At 52.5% G+C, this 17,470-nt stretch overlaps 2 protein-coding genes across 8 annotated transcripts; one reads left to right on the top strand and one right to left on the bottom strand.

The window, feature by feature from the left end:
- The first annotated feature begins 125 nt into the window (after positions 1–125).
- Eva1b (eva-1 homolog B) lies at positions 126–1,868 on the top strand. Of its 3 annotated transcripts, none has more exons than XM_021646614.2 (3): positions 126–276; positions 886–1,013; positions 1,218–1,868. In XM_021646614.2, exons 2-3 carry the CDS (start codon positions 947–949, stop codon positions 1,646–1,648), a joined length of 498 nt encoding a protein of 165 aa, XP_021502289.1. In that variant the 5' UTR covers positions 126–276; positions 886–946; the 3' UTR covers positions 1,649–1,868. The 3 variants fall into 3 exon arrangements, with proteins under 3 accessions (XP_021502289.1, XP_060235542.1, XP_021502288.1); XM_060379559.1 differs by lacking the exon at positions 126–276 and adding an exon at positions 315–662 and having other exon boundaries at positions 917–1,013; XM_021646613.2 differs by lacking the exon at positions 126–276 and adding an exon at positions 316–662.
- Positions 1,869–2,044: 176 nt separating this feature from the next.
- Positions 2,045–16,963, bottom strand: Sh3d21 (SH3 domain containing 21). 5 transcript variants are annotated; one of them, XM_021646619.2, is made up of 16 exons: positions 16,559–16,958; positions 16,299–16,456; positions 16,140–16,200; positions 15,790–15,908; positions 15,528–15,618; positions 15,324–15,379; positions 15,191–15,236; positions 14,961–15,061; positions 14,772–14,858; positions 13,858–13,900; positions 4,368–4,461; positions 4,229–4,281; positions 4,040–4,134; positions 3,004–3,902; positions 2,858–2,921; positions 2,045–2,788 (listed from the first exon to the last, which is right to left on the bottom strand). In XM_021646619.2, the coding sequence occupies exons 1-16, from the start codon at positions 16,560–16,562 to the stop codon at positions 2,729–2,731; spliced, it is 2,031 nt and encodes a 676-aa protein (XP_021502294.1). In that variant the 5' UTR covers positions 16,563–16,958; the 3' UTR covers positions 2,045–2,728. The 5 variants fall into 5 exon arrangements, with proteins under 5 accessions (XP_021502294.1, XP_021502293.1, XP_060235540.1 ...); XM_021646618.2 differs by having other exon boundaries at positions 2,045–2,921; positions 16,559–16,963; XM_060379557.1 differs by lacking the exons at positions 15,528–15,618; positions 16,559–16,958 and having other exon boundaries at positions 2,045–2,921; positions 16,299–16,372.
- Between the last annotated feature and the right edge of the window lie 507 nt (positions 16,964–17,470).

Below are 17,470 nucleotides of genomic sequence, written 5' to 3'. Positions count from 1 at the left end.
CTGGGAGGAGGGGCGGGGAGATCGTCTCTCCAAGGACGACCAATAAGGACCCGTGGGTGCTGGCTGACTCCACTGAGTCAAGGAAGGGCAGGAGGGATGAGCCGATTTAGACCCGCCCCCAACACAGGAGGAGCCAGGCAGAGTGTAGTTTGGAGCCTGCGCGCTTGGGCCAGAGTTGTGAGTTCAAGTCCTGCCGTGTAGCAAAGGCCTTCCAGCTCTTCGGACTCGGTTTACTCCATTTGCAAACTGAAGGTTTAATGATGGCCACATTCTATGGTTCGTAGGCTTAAACGAAGGAACGTCTAACGGGGGAGGGGGGACGGGAGGGTAAGGGAACGCCAAGCCTTCGGGATGTTCTGTAACTGATGTTGTCAATGCTGGCTGGGGGCGGCCCCTGTGAGCGGCCTCCCCAGCGGCTTCCTGTAGGGGAGCAGGGGCCGCCCCCTCTCCCCTTCCTCCGGGCGCTCTTCCTCCCGCCTCTCCGCCGCGCCCCGCCCCGTCCCTCCTCTTTCCTCGGAGGAAACTTTCCGCCGGCTGGCCCATCCTTGTGTCCGGTCGCACCGCCGAGCGAGCCGACTCGGGCGGACGGGGCGGCCCGCCCTGGGTGTATGAGGCCACCGGGGAGACGCCACTGCGGGGGCCCGGCTGCGGGACGCTGACGGGTGAGCGAGGCGGCTCGAGGCCCCGCGGGCCGAGAGGTGCAGGAGGGAGGCGGCTTGGGGAGCCCGAGGCACCGCCTCGCCCTTCCGTGCGCTGGGCCTCGCCTGGGGACCCCACGAGGGGGCGGAGCGTGTGCGGCCGGGGATGGAGGGGCGTCTTCGGGGCAGCAAGGACTAGGAGTCAGTCTGGATCTGCGACCGAGCGAGGGGCATCCCTCTCCCCCAGGGTGGAGGACCTCACGTAGGTGACCTCGCAGGCTGACAGCGAGCGGCCCCCTCCCAGCAGCATGGATGCCCCGAGGAGGGACATGGAGCTACTCAGCAACAGCTTGGCGGCCTTTGCGCACATCCGAGGTGAGGGCAGGCCTGGGGGAAACGGTGTCCATCCATCATAACCCCGGCAGCCCTCCACTCCCAGCTGCTCGCTCTGTCCTCTCTGCCTGACCCCCGGTGCCCTTCCGTTCCTTGCCCCAAGCCTACACCCTGGATCTCTCCCAGATGGGATCACTCCAGCATGTCAGGCCCCCCTCTGTGACCTCCGCCCCCTGCTCTCCCTAGCTAACCCGGAGAGCTTTGGCCTCTACTTCGTGCTGGGTGTCTGCTTCGGTCTGCTGCTGACCCTATGCCTGCTGGTCATCAGCATCTCCTGCGCGCCTCGCTCGAGGCCCCGGGTCCCTGCTCCGCGCCGGGATCCTCGAGGCAGCACCCTAGAGCCGGAAGATGATGAGGACGACGATGAGGATGAGGACACAATGACGAGGCTGGGTCCCGATGACACGCTGCCGGGCCAGGAGCTGTCCACAGAGCCCGACGGGCCCCTTAGCGTCAATGTCTTCACCTCAGCAGAGGAGCTGGAGCGGGCACAGCGGCTGGAGGAGCGTGAGCGGATCCTGCGGGAGATCTGGCGTACGGGGCAGCCGGACCTGCTGGGCAGCGGCACGCTGGGGCCGGGAGCCACAGCCACGCTAGGCAGAATGCACTATTACTGACACCCTTGCCCCCGCAGCATGGGGCCCAGACTACTGGACACGGGGCTGAACTCAGTGCTGCCTCAGGCCCTTTAAACGGCCTCTGCCCCAACTCTCTTGGTGCTATTGGGAATGGATCGGCTAAGCACTCTTCACAGGGCAGGTGTGGGTGGGAAAAAGAATGCCAGGTCCCACCTTCTCCCCCTGGTAATATGAATGACCAATGAAAGCTAGTCCGTGACTCAGTCTCTCCCTTGGCTAACACTGCTTTCAGCAGGCCCCCAGGGTCCAGCCTTGGGAGGAGTTCCAGAGCTGTGGGCGGCACCCCTTTTGCTGGTTGCACCCCCTCTGGGGGCTCCACCTGATGCATGCTTGTGCTCACTTCACAGACCAACGAACCAGACAGAGACACGCCTCTTGCACACAGGGTGGATTTTAGCAGCATTCCTCACAGATACATTCCTTCCTAGCTTTAACACTTGGACAAATTGTCACCTAGTTCCCTGCCTTACGACCTGACCTGGGATGTCACTGCAGTCACACAGGGAGGCCCAAGGCTCCTCCAACTTTCATGCTAATTCTATTAGACTTAGTACCTGAATGGAGCTGGGAGTAGTTTGGGGCCAAGAATCATTCCAAGTGAGTGGACACTGGAGTCCCTTTGGGCAGAGGCTGACTGGGCGGAGCTGGGCCCAGAGGAGGCTGGCTCCACCCCTCTAGCACTCAGCTGGGTTCCTGAATCCAGTTGAGGGTCCGGGCCATTCCACCCCGTATTCAGCGCAGCAGCAGCAGCAGCAGCGTTGGCGTCCGAAGGAGACTACCCCCGCCCCCAACCATCCGGTGGATAAAAATAGCCTTGCACAGGGCTTCAGAATGGTAATGGGAGCCACATGTTGGCCAGATGTGCCCAAGAGAGACCGCCAGGAATGTGTGCGTAGGGGCGGTATGCTGGCCGGCCCCGCCCCACACGGACCAGGCTGGTCTGAGAGTTCAGAGTTTTTACTTCCTTGGAGTTTCTCAAAGTTGTGTGCAAAGACCGGGGTGGCCCGAGCGGGATGGATGTCCCTCCAGGTCGGGCTGAGGTTCCGCCTGTACTTGCCCTCATGTCGTCTGTGTCTGCGCATGTTTGAAGGACTTCTGGTTCCTCAGCATCATCTGAACCTAGTCGGGAAAGGGCATCAGGGACCAAAGCTGCTGCCCTCTTCCCTCCTGGGTCGGCATTCCACCCACCTCTAACGACCGGAGCTTCTCTTTCCCAGTCTTCAGCTCCTCCCAGACCTCATTCATCTTCTCTCTGTATAAACACAGGTTCAGGTGAGACGCTGCCCTTATCTCCGCCCCACCCCTCTCCACATTACCGCCCACTGCCCGCTTACTCGAGCTTCGACTCCAGATGCTCCAACACACTCTTTAGCTTTCCCACCTGTTCTTTTAACGATTCTATTTCTACGCTGTCATTCTTGGATTCGCTGTCATTCTTGGGTTCGCTGTCATTCTTGGATTTGGAGGAGGTTAGTGGGACCACAGGATGAAGTGTGGCAGTTTCTTCAGAGTCTGGAATCTGCTTGACAGAATGTGGTACTTGGGGAGTGGGGACTGGCTCTTTAGGAGGCACCTGCTCTTGGGGACCCACCCCTTCAGAAGGCAGCTCTTCTTTGGGGAGTGCCTCGTTCAGGGTCGTCTCATCTTTGGCTGGCGGCCCCTCCAGAAAATTGGCCCCATCCTCAGCCTCGAGCTGGGCTGGGGAGCTGTCTTGCTGTTTCACTATACGGGAGAGGGAGTACCTCTCTGCAGAGTGAGAAGGGTGGGGGTAGTCTCCTGGCACCTGGATGTCACTTTGGGAGGCAAGAGACTCACACCCCTGTGTGGTTTCTTTCTCAGGCAAGTGCTGGCATTGAGTGTTGTCTCTAGGAGGCTCCTCTTCAAAAAGTATGTGCTCTGGGGTCAGGATCTTTACTAGTACCGGGTCACTGTCCACATGAAGGGCCATCTTTGGGTCAAGGGCTTCATCCTTGGTTGGGGCTTCTAGGGCAAGGGCCTCATCCACAGAAAGGGTACTCTCTGGAGTGACAGCCTTGTCCAGACTGGTATTCTCTGCAGTGGGAATTTCATCATAATCCGGGGCTTTCTCTGGAACAGGGTCCTTTGGCGTGGACACTTTGGGAGACGCCGGGACCTTCTCCGGGCCAAGGGCTTTATCTGGAAGCCGAGTCTTATCTGGAGTGGGGCTTTTTTTCCTGGCAGGGGTCTTCCCTGAGCTCCTCTGTTCATCCTCCTGTGGTGATGGGTTGGAAGCTGGACACCTTGAAGGGACTTCCTTGTTCCCCTTGGGGTCTTTCACCCTTGTGCAACGCACCCATGGGAACCACCTCCTCCCAGTAGTCCCCCCCTCCCACTTATCTGGCCCCTTACCTGATTTGATGCAGAGCGCTGCTGGGAAGCCTGGGTTCTGCACCGCTTTCTCCCAGGCTGCCTGGGCCCCCCACTGAGGAAGCCGCCATTGGATCCTAGGAGAGTAGAGATTCAGGGACCAATGCTCATCTCTAGCCCCCAATACAACCACCTTATCCCCGTCTTCCACTGTAGGCAGGAAGCCCTTACCGGGGTCTCGGGTGGGTCGTTTCTGGCTGTCTCCACTGGGTGTTGAAGATGTCCTGGGGCACATCAGTAACATGAGACGGGCAAGAGTAAAATCGCCTCTTTACCCTCCCTTCCACCTCCAGTGCTCCTTCCTCCTTACTTGGCTTTGGTAGGTGCAGGGGTGGGTGTTGCCACCTTCTTCCCAGTGGGTAGGGAGGATCTGGGCATCAGCTTTTTTGTTTCCTTAATAGGAGCTGGGGAGAGAGGGGTGAGTAGTAGCCATTCGCCCAAGTCATCGGCCATCTGTGCATTGTGCTGTCCACTGAAGACAGAACGGGCGGTGAATTCTACCTGACTTTGGGAGGTCATGCCAGGGCTTAGGGAACTGTAGAGCACCCCAGTGGGGGAAAGAGCAGCCAGCCAGCAGGGAAGGAAAGCTGTGTGAGGGAGATAGGTCGCTCTCCACCCTGCCAGGCTTCTGATCCACTTCTTGAAGACTTGTTCCCTGCTTGGTGCCCATAAAACGTTCTGGTTCAGTCCTTATTTCCTTTTGGACCACCACTAATTCTCTCGATTCCCAATACACACCCTTTTTTTGTCCCCTCCCCCCCAAGATAGGGTCTTACTATGTAGCTCTGGAGGTCCTGGAACTCCCTATGTAGGCCAGAGTGGTCTCAAAATGCACAGAGATCTCCCTGCCTCTGCCTCCTAAGTGCTCAGAGAGCCACTATCCCTGGCCTTAATTTCCCCTTTCTGGTCTCACTTTAGCTTCTATTGCTGTCTCACACCTTTAAAATAGCTCACCCAGTCTTAAGGGCTTCATCATCATCAATAAGCCAGTGATGCCCAACCTCCATCTGTTATCACCGTGAGCTCTCAGTGGTGTCCAGCTACTCTCTCACCATTTGTGAGTTCAAAGGGCAACTATAGTATAAGGAGACTCAGCCTCAAAACACAAAACAGAAAGACAAAAGTTCCTTTTGGAGAGCTGTCGGCAGCTACAACATGGCATCTAGATGAAAGTTCCTGTTTCCCATACCCTAGCCCTGAGCCTTCAGCATTTCTACTGTTCTCAGGCCCACCGCCCCCCCCCCCCCCGCTTATTTGCATGGATAAGACAATAAGGAGATAAGGAGCTATCTTTGACTCATTTTTCTTAATCCTTACATTACACTTGTAAACATTTCAGCAAGAGGGCTAAATAGATGGATCAGGGGTTAAAGAGTACCAGCTACAATTCTAGAGGTCCTGGGTTCAATTCTCAGCACTCACATGGCAGCTAACTGTATGGGTTAGCCACCAAGCCCCAAGTATTGCTCTTGCAGAGGACCCTTCAGTTGCCAGCACCCACTGAGGGGAAGGATGTCTTATAACTGCTTAGAACGATTCAGGGTGACCCAAAGGCTCTGGACACCAGCACTCACATGCATAGACATAAAAATACAACAGAAAAGTATATGTGTGTATGTGTGCGTATAAATATATATATTTAGCTCTTTTTTTTCTCTTCAGACAGGGTTGTCTTGGTTTTGTTTGTTTGTTTGTTTATTTTGAGACAAGTTCTCTCTGTGTAGACCAGGCTGGCCTCAACTCAGAGATCCGCCTGCCTCTGCCTCCTGAGTGCTGGGGGATTGAAGGTGTGTGCCACCAGCACCCAGCAATTTTTAATTTTTAAGTAATGTTCTAAATATATGTGTTTTTATGTGCATACGTGTGCATTAGCCCAGGTATGTAGGGCAGAAGACACCTTGGGGGAATCATTTTCCTCCTTCCACCATGTGAATCCCAGAGATCAAAGTCATCATCTGAGTTGATGCCTTCACCTTACCAGCCCTACAGTACACAGTCTTAACTGAGTGATCTAGATGCCATGATGCATGCCAGTAATTCCAGCCCCAGGAGCCAGAGGTAGTTAGAATGCTGCAAGTTCAAGGCCAGCCTGGGCTATGTTGTAACATCCTGTCTAGTTTTCTAAGACTTTGGGATTTAAAAGAGGCTAGGAGAGGGACTGAAGAGATGGCTCAGGAGTTAAGGGCATCAGCTGTTCTCCCAGAGGACCTGGGTTAGATTCCCAGCACCCACACGACAGCTCACAACCATTTGTAATTCCAATTCTAGGGGATCCAACACCCTCTTTCTGGCCTCCATAGGTACCATACACACAAGCAAAACATTCATACACATAAAATAATTTAAACAACGAAAAAAAGAATAGAAGTACACAAATAGAGCTAGGGGCGGTGGCGGCGGCACAACCTTTAATCTCAGCCCTCGGGAGGGAGAAGGCAGGTGGATCTCGAAGCCAGCCTAGTGTACAAAGAGAAAGCAACCCTGCCTCAGAAAACAAAAATAAAACACAAAGAACTGAGGCCAGAAAGTGGTGTCCTGGTTTCATTTCTGTTGCTGTGACGAATGCCTTGATAAAAGCAACACAGAAACAAAGGGCCTGTTCGGTTTCCAATTCCCAGGTTACAGTTTATTACTGCAAGGAAGTTAAAGCAGGAAGCTTCAAATCCGCACACAAGAGCAGAGAAAAAATAAATACACAGACCCTTACTTGCTCTCAGCCAGCTTTTTCCTCTTATACAGTTCTGGACTCCTTTATCTAGGAATAGTGTTACCCACAATGCACTGGGTCTTTTCTGTGTCAATTAACAATCCAGACACAGCACAGGTGCTAATCTGGGTAACTGTGGCTCCTGAGGTTGGGGCCAGTGATATGGAGCAGGGGTCCCAGGCTCTGTTCCCTTCTCTTACCAACAGGCCAGAAGCTCAGTCACCCTGAGTCACCTTTCCTTGGGACAGCTGAGAGGCTGCTGGGAGTTGGTGTTCTCCAGCTGCTGGCAGGGACAAAACCAAATCCTGCTGGAAGTCTTTCTTTGCTAAGGCAGCTCAGATCAAATCATGAGCTCATAAAGCTGAGAAAGACACGTAAAGGCAGGCCAGTGTGTGCAGGGTCAGCGGACCCAACTTATCACACACATTACCATCATCTGGTAAAGAACACGATACGGCTAGGTGAGAAACGTTGGAAAGGAAGGATGTGTGGGCAACAAAGGGATTATCAGGAAGAGTCAGCTAAGAAAAACACACAGTAAGCTGAATGACTACAGACAACATTCCTGGAAAAAGACACGGCGCAAGCCCGCAGCCTGCGCGAGTACGGACAGGACTTACCCTTAGACACACACGCTAAACAGCAGAGTAAACACAGCCGAAAGCTGGAGAGAACTAAAGGAGAAGGGGGGGAGGGGCACGGCGGACATTCCTGCCAATGTCCTCAGCGAGGTGGTGCCTAAGTCCTCTTCCGGGAAGCCTTCTAAGATGGACAGAAGACAGGATGGATATATCTGTGCTGCAGACACTGTCCAGGGTGTTGTAACAGGAGAAGAGTTTGTGCTTGAGAGTGCTCCTCCCTGCGGCTACTCACTCCCCGCCGGCCTCCCCCTTGGTCCACAGAATGGATCCACAGTGCAGGATGGGGGAGGGGTGTGGGGCTGTGAGGAGCAGCAACTTCACAGCATGGGAGACAGCTCACTCATGTGACATGCATCCAAGGACATTAACAAAGGATGACTTGAGGCTGGAGACATGGCTCAGCAGAGCGCTGGCTGCTTGTCCAAAGGTCAGGGCTTCAATTCCCAGCCACTCACAACCAACTGTAACTCCAGATCCAGGGGATCCAATGCCCTCTTCTGGCTTCCAGAGGCATTGCATTCATGTAGTACGCAGACACATATGTTCAAACACAATACACACATTTTAAAACAACAACAACAACAACAAAAAAGGGCCGGAGAGATGGCTCAGAGGTTAAGAACACTGTCTGCTCTTCCAGAGGTCTTGAGTTCAATTCCCAGCAACCACATGGTGGCTCCCAACCATTTATGGGGATCTGACGCCCTCTTCTGCCATGTAGGTGTACATGTAGATAGAGCATTCAAATACATAAAATAAGCAAATAAATAAAATCTTAAAAAAAAAAAAAAAAAAGAGGCAGGCCATGGTGCTGCATGCCTTTAACCCCAGTGCTCGAGAGACAGAGGCAGGAAGATCTCTGTGAGTTCAAGGCCAGCCTACTCTTCAGAGTGAGTTTCAAGATAGAGCTTAAGACCTTGTCTTGAAAAACAAAACAAAAAGATGACAATAAAATGAAAAGACATCCCACTGGATAGGAAAAAGCTTTACAAAATGATGGACTTATCATTCATCATCATCATCTTTGGTATATGGGGGGGTTAAAGGTAGGGCCTGCCTCATGCTTGCCAGGCAAGGGCTCTATCACACAGCTACAGCTCCAGGCCTAGACTTTCACCTAGAACATTAAGAATCCTGCCACTCAGTAGCAAAGCACACAACCCAACTGGCACAGAGTGCCCACAGAGCCAGTAAACACAGGAAAAGCCTCTCAGGACCATGAGGCTGCAGAGCAGACCAAGCCCACAAGGTGTCCTCCTGTCCCCCCCCCTCCCGGCACAGCTCTAGCGGAGACATTAACCAGCAGGGGTGTGAATGCGGAGAGCCTGAGATCTTTGTCCGCTGCTGGGGGTAGGCAGGAGGACCAGGAGCCTGGACTAGGTAAATGAGTGAGATCCTGTCTCAAAGATCAGTGTCAGAGCGCTTGTCTAGCAGGCACAAAGCCCTGGGGCTTCCAGGGTGGGTGTGGGGGATGGAGAAATGGCTAGGTAGCTAACAGCATTGGCTGCTATTGCCGAGGGCTGGGGTTCAGAACCCAACCTCTACATGAGGCTCACAACTGTTTGTAACTCTAGTTCCAGAGGATCCGACACCCCCTTTTGGTCTGCACAGAGACCTGGTACACATGTGCCACACAGACATGTACGCAGGCAAAACAGCCATACACATAAAATAACTAAATCTTAAAAGAGAAAGAAAAAAAGGCCTGGGAGCAAGAGAGAGCTCATGCGCTTGCTCCCTATGCAAGCATGATGACACGCAGTATTTCCCAGCCTACATTAAAAAAAACAAAACAACAACAACAAAAAACCACTGTAGAGCATGTTTGTAATCTCAGAGCCGGGAAGCTGGAGACCAGATCCTTAGGGTTCACTGTCCAGTCACCCCAAGCCCAGTTGGCAAGCTCCAAGTCCCAGAGAGAAGGTAGAGTGATAGATAGAGGAATATACCCAAAGCCAACTTTCATGTGCACAAACTCATCCGCACACCCACATGTGTACGCCACACACATGCAAACACCACACACACACACACACACACACACACACACACACACACACACAGAGCTCTACTGAGGACTAGGGAGATGGTCAGTGGGTAAAGTACTTGTCATGCAAGTGTGAGGACCTGACTTTGGATTCCTCAGAACTCAAGCATTGATAAGCCCAGGACTCAGGGGCTGGAGAGATGGCTCCGTGGTTAAAGGTACTTCCTGCTCTTGCAGAGGACCGGGGTTCGATTCCCAGCACCCACAACAGATGCAAACACACATATATATGCATAAATAAAAAAGAACAAAAGCTAAAAAAAAAAAACAAAGACAAACAAACAACCAGAGAATACCCAGAGGTGGAAGGAAGCCTGGGTCAAATTAGGTAGAAAATGAGGACTGACTCACAAGCCTCCACATATGTCACAGTGCACACACACACACACACACATACACACACCTGTGCACACACAGAGACAAAGTTCTACTGATTTCATTCATAACACTGACAAAGCAGTGGGAAAACTTACAATCCTTCCAAAAGATTCAGATAAACAATTTCACAAAATTCAATGCCAATTTTTGGTAAAATCCTGAAGTATCTAGGCTTGAAATACACCTAAATGGCCGAGTGCTTGCCTAGCACTCAAGAGGTCCTTGGTTCAGTTCCTTAGGACAAAAACCGACCTTCGGTATAAACAGGATGAGGCAGAACAAACAGCACTGCAGGAGCAGAGAGGGAAGCGTCTGTGGGCAACCTGGCATGTAGGCCCCCAGCTGTAATTTAACATTTGGAAGGTGGCAGTATGTGGTCAGCCTGAAGCTACATGAAACCCTGTCTCAGAAGAAAATAAGAACAAAAGTAAGCAGGTGGAAGCAAGCCATCAACTGAAAACCCGGACAGACAAATTTTTGGGTCTGAGAAGGTAGGATCTTGCCATGTAGTCCTGACTAGGAACTCACTGTGTACACCAGGCCGACATCAAACTTGGAGCAATCCTCCTGTTTCTGTCTCCAAAAGTGCTTAAGATTGCAATCATAAGCGATATCAGTAGTTTTGAGGAACTGTTTTTTTTTTTCCTTTTAATTTATTTTAAAAAGGTTTGTTTTTATTATGGGTATGAGTGTTTTTGTCTGTCTGTCTGTCTGTGTGCACAGTGACTGCAGAGGTTAGATGCAGGCTCTGTGTGTGTGTGTGTGTGTGTGTGTGTGTGTCTGCGTGTGTCTGATATCTTCTAGAACTGGATTTAGATGGTTGCAACCGCCATGTGGACAGTGGAAACCAAACTTGAGTCTTCTGTAAAACAAGTGCTCTTAGCCAGGGAGTAGTGGCAAACACCTTCAAGCCTAGGCAGGTAGATCTCTTGAGTTCGAGGCCAGCCTGGTCTACAGAGCGAGAGCCAGGACAGCCAGGACCACACAGAGAACCCCTGTGTGGGGGAGGGGCCGATGGGAGTTGCACATTCCTATCACTTCTCTGCTTCTTGGCTACGATGGGTGCAACACGGATCACTCGGGGATGGAGAGAGGGCACAGTGGTTAAGAGCACTTCTCGAGGACCAGGTTCAGTTCCTGGCACCCACACGGTGGTTGACAACCATCTGTGACTCCAGCACCAGAGGCTCTAATGCCTTCCTTCTGGCCTCTGTGCGCACTGCATGCCTGTGGTACACAGACGTACAGTTGGTGTAAACAGAACGAAGTACAGAGTCACGTTTTCAAATACTAGATATGGGTCATCGAAGGCAACAGTCCCAGCTTATAAAAGCTTACCTTACCATTTTTTCCCATCCCAAAATTGTGTTTTACTTGAAATAACTTGGTTTTGCTCATTAAGTAAGAGCTTTGTATTGTTAACATCTGAAATACATATACAAAGGTTATTATATGCGGAAGCAGGAAGGCAAGCAGACACTCTGTTCATACTCATTCCTTGGATGCTGACATTTGACATCTTTTACAAAACTTCCAAGCATTGGATCCTTATGCAGGAGTCTAATGTAACAAGCAGGTAATTACAGTGACCTTATCCTCCTACAGAGATGCGGCACATGGCCCAGACAGTTGTACAATTGCATTTAACCCGTTAATATTTTTAAAATTAGTTTATTTGCTTTATGTGCAGTGGTGTTTTACCTACATGTTTATCTGTGTGAAGGTGTCAGATCCTCTAAAACTGGAGGTACAGACAGTTGTGAGCTGCCATGTGGGTGCTGGGAATTGAACCTGCGTCCTCTGGGAGAACAACCAATGTTCTTAACCACCAAGCCATCTCTCCAGTCCCAACTCATGTCAATATTGATGTAATAGTTTTCAGGGCTGGAGAGATGGCTCAGGGGTTAGGAAGACAATGCAAGATCTTGCAGAGGACCTGGGTTCGGTTCCCAGCTCCCACATGGTAGCTTAGACCATCTGTAGCTCCAGTTCCACTGGATCATTGCAATGCCCTCTGCTGGCCATCAAAGGGACCAGGTACACACGCAGTACACAGACATACATGCAGGTAAAACATTTATACATAGAAAATAAAACTAAATAACCTTATAAAAAAGTTTTCCTCATGTAACTTTGTCTCTTAGTGTCACCCACAAAGCTGTACAGTTACTAAGTCCTGACTGTGCTCTGGATCTTTGCCAGCTATTAAAGCTGTATCGTGACCCCTTGGATGGAACCCTCTTCTGGTGCATTCTAACTGCTGCTCTCCTAGTCACCCTTCTGTCTGCTTTCGGCTCCCAAACTCCTGCTCGCAGTCCTCTCAAAGGGGGCTGCTGGGCCACGGGCCATCCAACTCCTCCTACTTCTCGCCACTCTGGATGTTGTTTGGGGGACAAGAACTGCAGCGGCTGGACTGAAGCCTCGCAGACGAAAGTTAACAGAGCAACAGTTCTCCAAAGAACCTCAGGGGACAGTCAGATCAGCTCCAGCTCCCTGGCTGCTACAGGGTGGCATCCGTGCCCTCCTCCAAGAGCAACGCTGCTTCCACACCACCAAACCCTAACTGGTTTGAGATGGAGCAGAAAGAAAATTCAACCACAAGCCTCCTTCTAGCACGGGCTTCCGGTTCCCTCCCCGTCTGCCCCTCCACTTGCTCACTCTTTCCTCATTATTCTCATACTTTTGTTCTACCCTGTCTCTAAAAAACTTCAGCCTACACCCAAACAAAACGTTCCAATGTGAGTTCTCAGAAGAGCTCTCCTCTGTGACAGCACCATTGGTTCCTAATACATCTGCAAAAAGGCCTTTTAGACACTATCTAAATTCTGGCTAAAAGGGACTTTCTTCCCTTCCACCCCAGGCTGATACAGTTCTGTACATTCTTCTCCTGTTCCTTTCCTTGATGCTCTGAGGCTCCCCACTGCTTACTCCTGCAAGCTCATCTTGGGCAGCGGTCCTGGCAAGGGGACCAGTCACTGTCACTCTCAATCAACTCTTTGCCTGCTTTCCCTCAGAGACTCACTCAGACTCTCCCACCTTGGCTCCTTCCCCTCCTCAGCTTCCCCAGAAAATCTCCCATAACCCAAGTATCTGCTCACAGCTCTCTAGTAATTATTTTCCAAGTCTTTTCAGAAGAACGGGATGGCAATTGTCTGCTCCATCAGAGCAGATGACCAAGTTAAGACTCCCCTGCTGCTTCAGACCACAGGACTCCCTCTTCAATAGACTCGGAATCACCCCCTCAACAAAGACCCTCCTCCACAGAAAGCAGCTACAGGACCCCTTGCTTTGTATTTCTGTCGTTATTGTCATTGTCTTCCTAGGCAGTGTTTCTCAGTGTCTTCCTAGGCAGTGTTCCATCCTGGAACACATTCTGCTGGCCTCAAACTCAGAGATTCACCTGCCTCTGCCTCCCAAGCACCAGGATCAAAAGGTGTGCGTCACCACCGCCCAGCCAACTATTTTTACATATATCCTCTCAAGAGTTAGGAATGACAGCTTCCCCTGAGGACTACAGACGTCGTTTTCTGTCCCCTCTTCTATGGGTAGTCTGGCCACCTGCACCTGAGGTGACAAAGACGGCCCCTTGCTGTGGATAGACATGGCCCTGCCCAAGGTCAGACCCGAGTCTCTCTACAGCTGCCTTTAAATAATCTAGCAGCAGCAAGCGGCTTACTTGCCAAGCCATCTCTCCACCCCCCAGTTTAGCTTTATGGACTCTGAAGTATGGATGTAGAGCTGCGATACTGCTCGGTAGAGCACTCGCCTAGTCTGTGCACAACTCGGGTTCGATTGGCACCACCACCACCAGACACACCACCCGGGGTTATGTGACAGTCACAATTCCAAGAGCCACACAGAATCCACGTAGTTCTTGCAAGGGCCTTGACTCTTCCCCTCCTCTGGAGGTGGAGTTGTCATCCTATAGTGTACTGAAGCGTGGGGAACTACAAGTGTTTGTGGACAACCAGAATCTGCCGGATCTCCTGTAGAATAGCCCTCAACCCCAAGCTCCCCAGGCACCCACCTGACTCCCGAGGTATAATTCTCCGTGGGACCAGCTTCCTGATCTAGACAAAAAAAAAAGAAAAGAAAAGAAAAGATTAGTCTCTGAGGACAAGTCCCAACACACTTCTAGGCCCAGCCTCATTTTGGGGTGACCCTCCCAAGCTTGATCCGAGGAGTTCCATAACCCTTGTTCTTTGCTTGTGTGTGTGTGTGTGTGTGTGTGTGTATATGTATGTGTAAAATGCATGCACTTGTGTGTAAGGAGGAGGTTGATACAGGGAATCTTTCTTGATCCCCCCTTTTATCTATTTTGTTTGTTTCTCTGTGTAGCTCTGGCTTTCCTGGAACTCACTCTGTAGACCACACTGACCTCACACTCAAGAGACTCACCTGCCTCTGCCCCCTCCCCCCCAGGTGCTGGGATTAAAGGTGTGTGCCACCATGCCCTGCTTTCTACCTAACCTTTTTAAGGTAGAGCCTCCCAGTGGAATGCAGAGCTCACTGATACGGTTTGTTTGGCCTCCTCTCTGCCATTCTGAGGTCGGAAACAACATTGCCATATCCACTTGCCATGTTAATAGACTCTGGGGTCTTGTCTGAACAAGCACTTTACCCTGACCCATATCTTTTCAGTTTATTCCTAGATGTTTTCAGAGAGTTCTGTGTCCCTTTATCTAGTGATGCAGCAAATCCATGATACCGTTTTTTTTTTTTTGTTTGTTTGTTTGTTTGTTTGTTTCCTATTTTTTCAGACAGGGTTTCTCTGTGTAGCCCTGGCTGTCCTAAACTTTGCTCTGTAGACCAGGCTGGCCTCAAACTCAGGGATCTGCTCATGTATGCTGAGACTAAAGGCCTGCACCCCCATACCCAGTTTCCCTGATTAAAAAAAAAAAGCCTTTCTTCTCTCCTCCCAGTGCCTGGTTTGATACTCACTGGGGGTGGAGGGAGCACAAAGTTGTCTGGGAACACTCCTCTTCTGCCTTGGCACTCTCCTTCCCACCAGCCCTTATCGTCTGTTGTCTGGTGGGTAAATACGCCAGTTGGGGAGGTGAGCATCGCTGAAGTTCTTCTTCCCCGGGTCCCACTCCTTACCCTTCTATCCCCCACCTAATCCTCTCACACCTTTCTTAGAACTTTCACCAGGTCCCCCTTCTGCAGCGTCAACTCATCCGGGGCCTCAGGCTGGTAGTCAAACAGAACCCTGCAGGTCTCAGGGCAGGAGACTAAGAGAAGGTCATTCTCCTGGGTAGCCCCGCCCCCGTCAGCCAGCGACTCCCCCCAACAACCTAGCTGGCTCCCCTCCCACAAGCCACAAGGCAAGGGGTGGCCTGATAGTATAGCTAGAGGCTCACCTGCCTGCAGGTAGTCTGGAGGGCTGTCATAGGTCAAGCTGCTCAGCTATGAAGGACAGAGCAGGGAGAGAATGAGACCAGCCTCAAGCCATTTTGAAAACTCACCTGCTGCGCCCACCTGGCCCCAATTTACCTTAGGAGGCCTCTGAGATTTAGGGCTGACTGAAGGCATGTCTGTGTTTCCAAGGCCTGGAGGGGGACAATGAGGTTAGGGAGGTGCTAGTTTAGCTAGGTGGTGGGAGAGGGCCAAAGGGGTCAAAGGGTCAGGAGGATCACTAGGAAGATCACTGAAGACTGCAGAGTCTGGTCCCAGGGGATCACAGGGTCACGGTCTCACTTGGGGACCCACTGTCCAGCAATTCCACAAAGTTGGATGGGAAGGCTCCCAACTGCCCGTTCTTCTTCCCCAGCCACCAGCCGTCCTCAATCTGGGGAGGGGGAAGGATGCGGGAGCCCAAGAGTAACTCGTGTCCACCCTTGGTTCTGCCCGAGGACTGCATCCTCCCCTGCTGCCTCCCTTCCCATCGCCCCACCCTCACTGCACTCTCTCCTGTGTGAAGTGCTCCGGCATCTTCCCAAGTTCCCTCGCACCCCCTCACCTCCTTTATCACTTCCACAATCTCCCCAGTTTGAAGCTTCAGCTCGTCTGCCTGCTCTGGACTGTAGTTGAAGTTCACTTTGCACCATCTTTGGGGTCCCCGAGAGTTGACGGGGTGACCTAGGCCAGACAAGCAGGGGAGCGGCTAGAGCATGGAGCCCTGTCAGCAGCGCTGGGGAAGAAGGGGACCCCGAGCACACCCTTTAGTAGCCTCAGGCCCCGCCCTCCAGCGGAGCATTGTACTTGAAGCCAATCAGAGGGCTGCAAAGTAGCCTCGGGGCCCCACCCACAGCCGTCACTATCTACGCGCGGGCGGCGAGCCCCCACCCGCCAGCCCGTCGCCCGACTCACCGCGGCGGCGCGCAAAGCGCGGCCTTGGCTCAGTGACGCCCCGCAGGGCCTCCGGAATCTCCTGGGAAAATCACAAGGAGCGGCGCTCAGCACGAGGCCTGAGGCTGGGTCGGGGCCGGCTCCGTCCCCCCCGTGCTGCCTCACGCGCACCGGCCTTACCTGCACTACGCGTTTGGGGAAGAGACCAAGGCGGCCCCGCAGCTCCCCATGCAGCCAGCCTCGAGATGGCCCCGCGCGTACCTGCCGGACCACATCCCCGGGCGCCAGACTCAGCTCGTCCTCCGTCTGCGCAGGGTATCTGGCCAGGACCAGGACCTCTGCGGGCGGAGAGCGGGCTAAGAAATGCCGGGGAACGTCCCTGGAATCTGCCCTTCGGAGAGTGGGGTGCAGAAGAGCCACCCTGAACCCCGCGCACATACCCATGACTCCTGGGGCGCCTTGCACAGCCTAGCCGTCAGGCTAGTGGCGAAGTATTGTATGCGGTGGGCGGGCCGGGCTGTAGGGCTGTGGACTGGAGGAGGCGGGGACTCGAGTCACAGGTCAGGATCCAGGTGCTAAGAGTGGGCGGCCTGGCCCAGCCGGTTGGGCCCCAGTTCCAGAAGTAACCGTCCAGGGTCTCAGCCTAAGGCTGAGGTAGCAACTTTCCCAAGGGATCTTCCACAACTCTTCAGTTCTACTCTAGCTAAGTTCCCAACCCAGGCCAAACTTCACGTCTTTTATAGATTTCCTGGCCCGCCCTCTTCTGGTTCGCAAGTTCTTAGCTGCAGGGGAAGGTGGAGCGAGGTACATACCAGGGTGGGGCTGTTCCTGAGAAAGTGGCCCTAGATGGAGAAAGTGGTGACTCGTGTGTCTGAAAAGCTACCACTGGCATTTTCCGAATTTCAAAATCTCACTGGTGGAGCTTTGACTCATTTGGGAGCCTGATTGGGTTTCTGGTAATTATTGCAGATTCTCTTTGGGGAAAGGCAGGAAGAACAACAAGCCCAGGGCTGGCAGTCTGAAGGTTAGGGTCCAGCTGCCACAGGGCTGCTAGCTGGGCTAGACTCATGTCAGTAATCTTTCTGCTGGGTGAACAAAACAAAGCCGAGCCAACTGACTGCAGCCTTGACCCTTGCCCCACCAAGAAGGAAGCCAAAGTCCTTTCGTGGTACCATACTGTAGTTAAGTTTGGTTTTGGAGGTGTCAAAAGCACAGTATGCAGCGCCTCCACTGAGAACAAAAGGCACTTCTTCCCAGAGAAGGAAGTGTATGGATACCAGCACGGCCAGGTAGGTTTCCTGAAACTTCCGTGGGAAGTGCGTACCAACCCAGGGTCACTCACGCAGGCATTA

The sequence above is a fragment of the Meriones unguiculatus genome, chromosome 3 (assembly GCF_030254825.1).
Source record: "Meriones unguiculatus strain TT.TT164.6M chromosome 3, Bangor_MerUng_6.1, whole genome shotgun sequence".
NCBI lineage: Eukaryota > Metazoa > Chordata > Mammalia > Rodentia > Muridae > Meriones > Meriones unguiculatus.
This window is presented reverse-complemented; position numbering and strand designations above follow the sequence as displayed.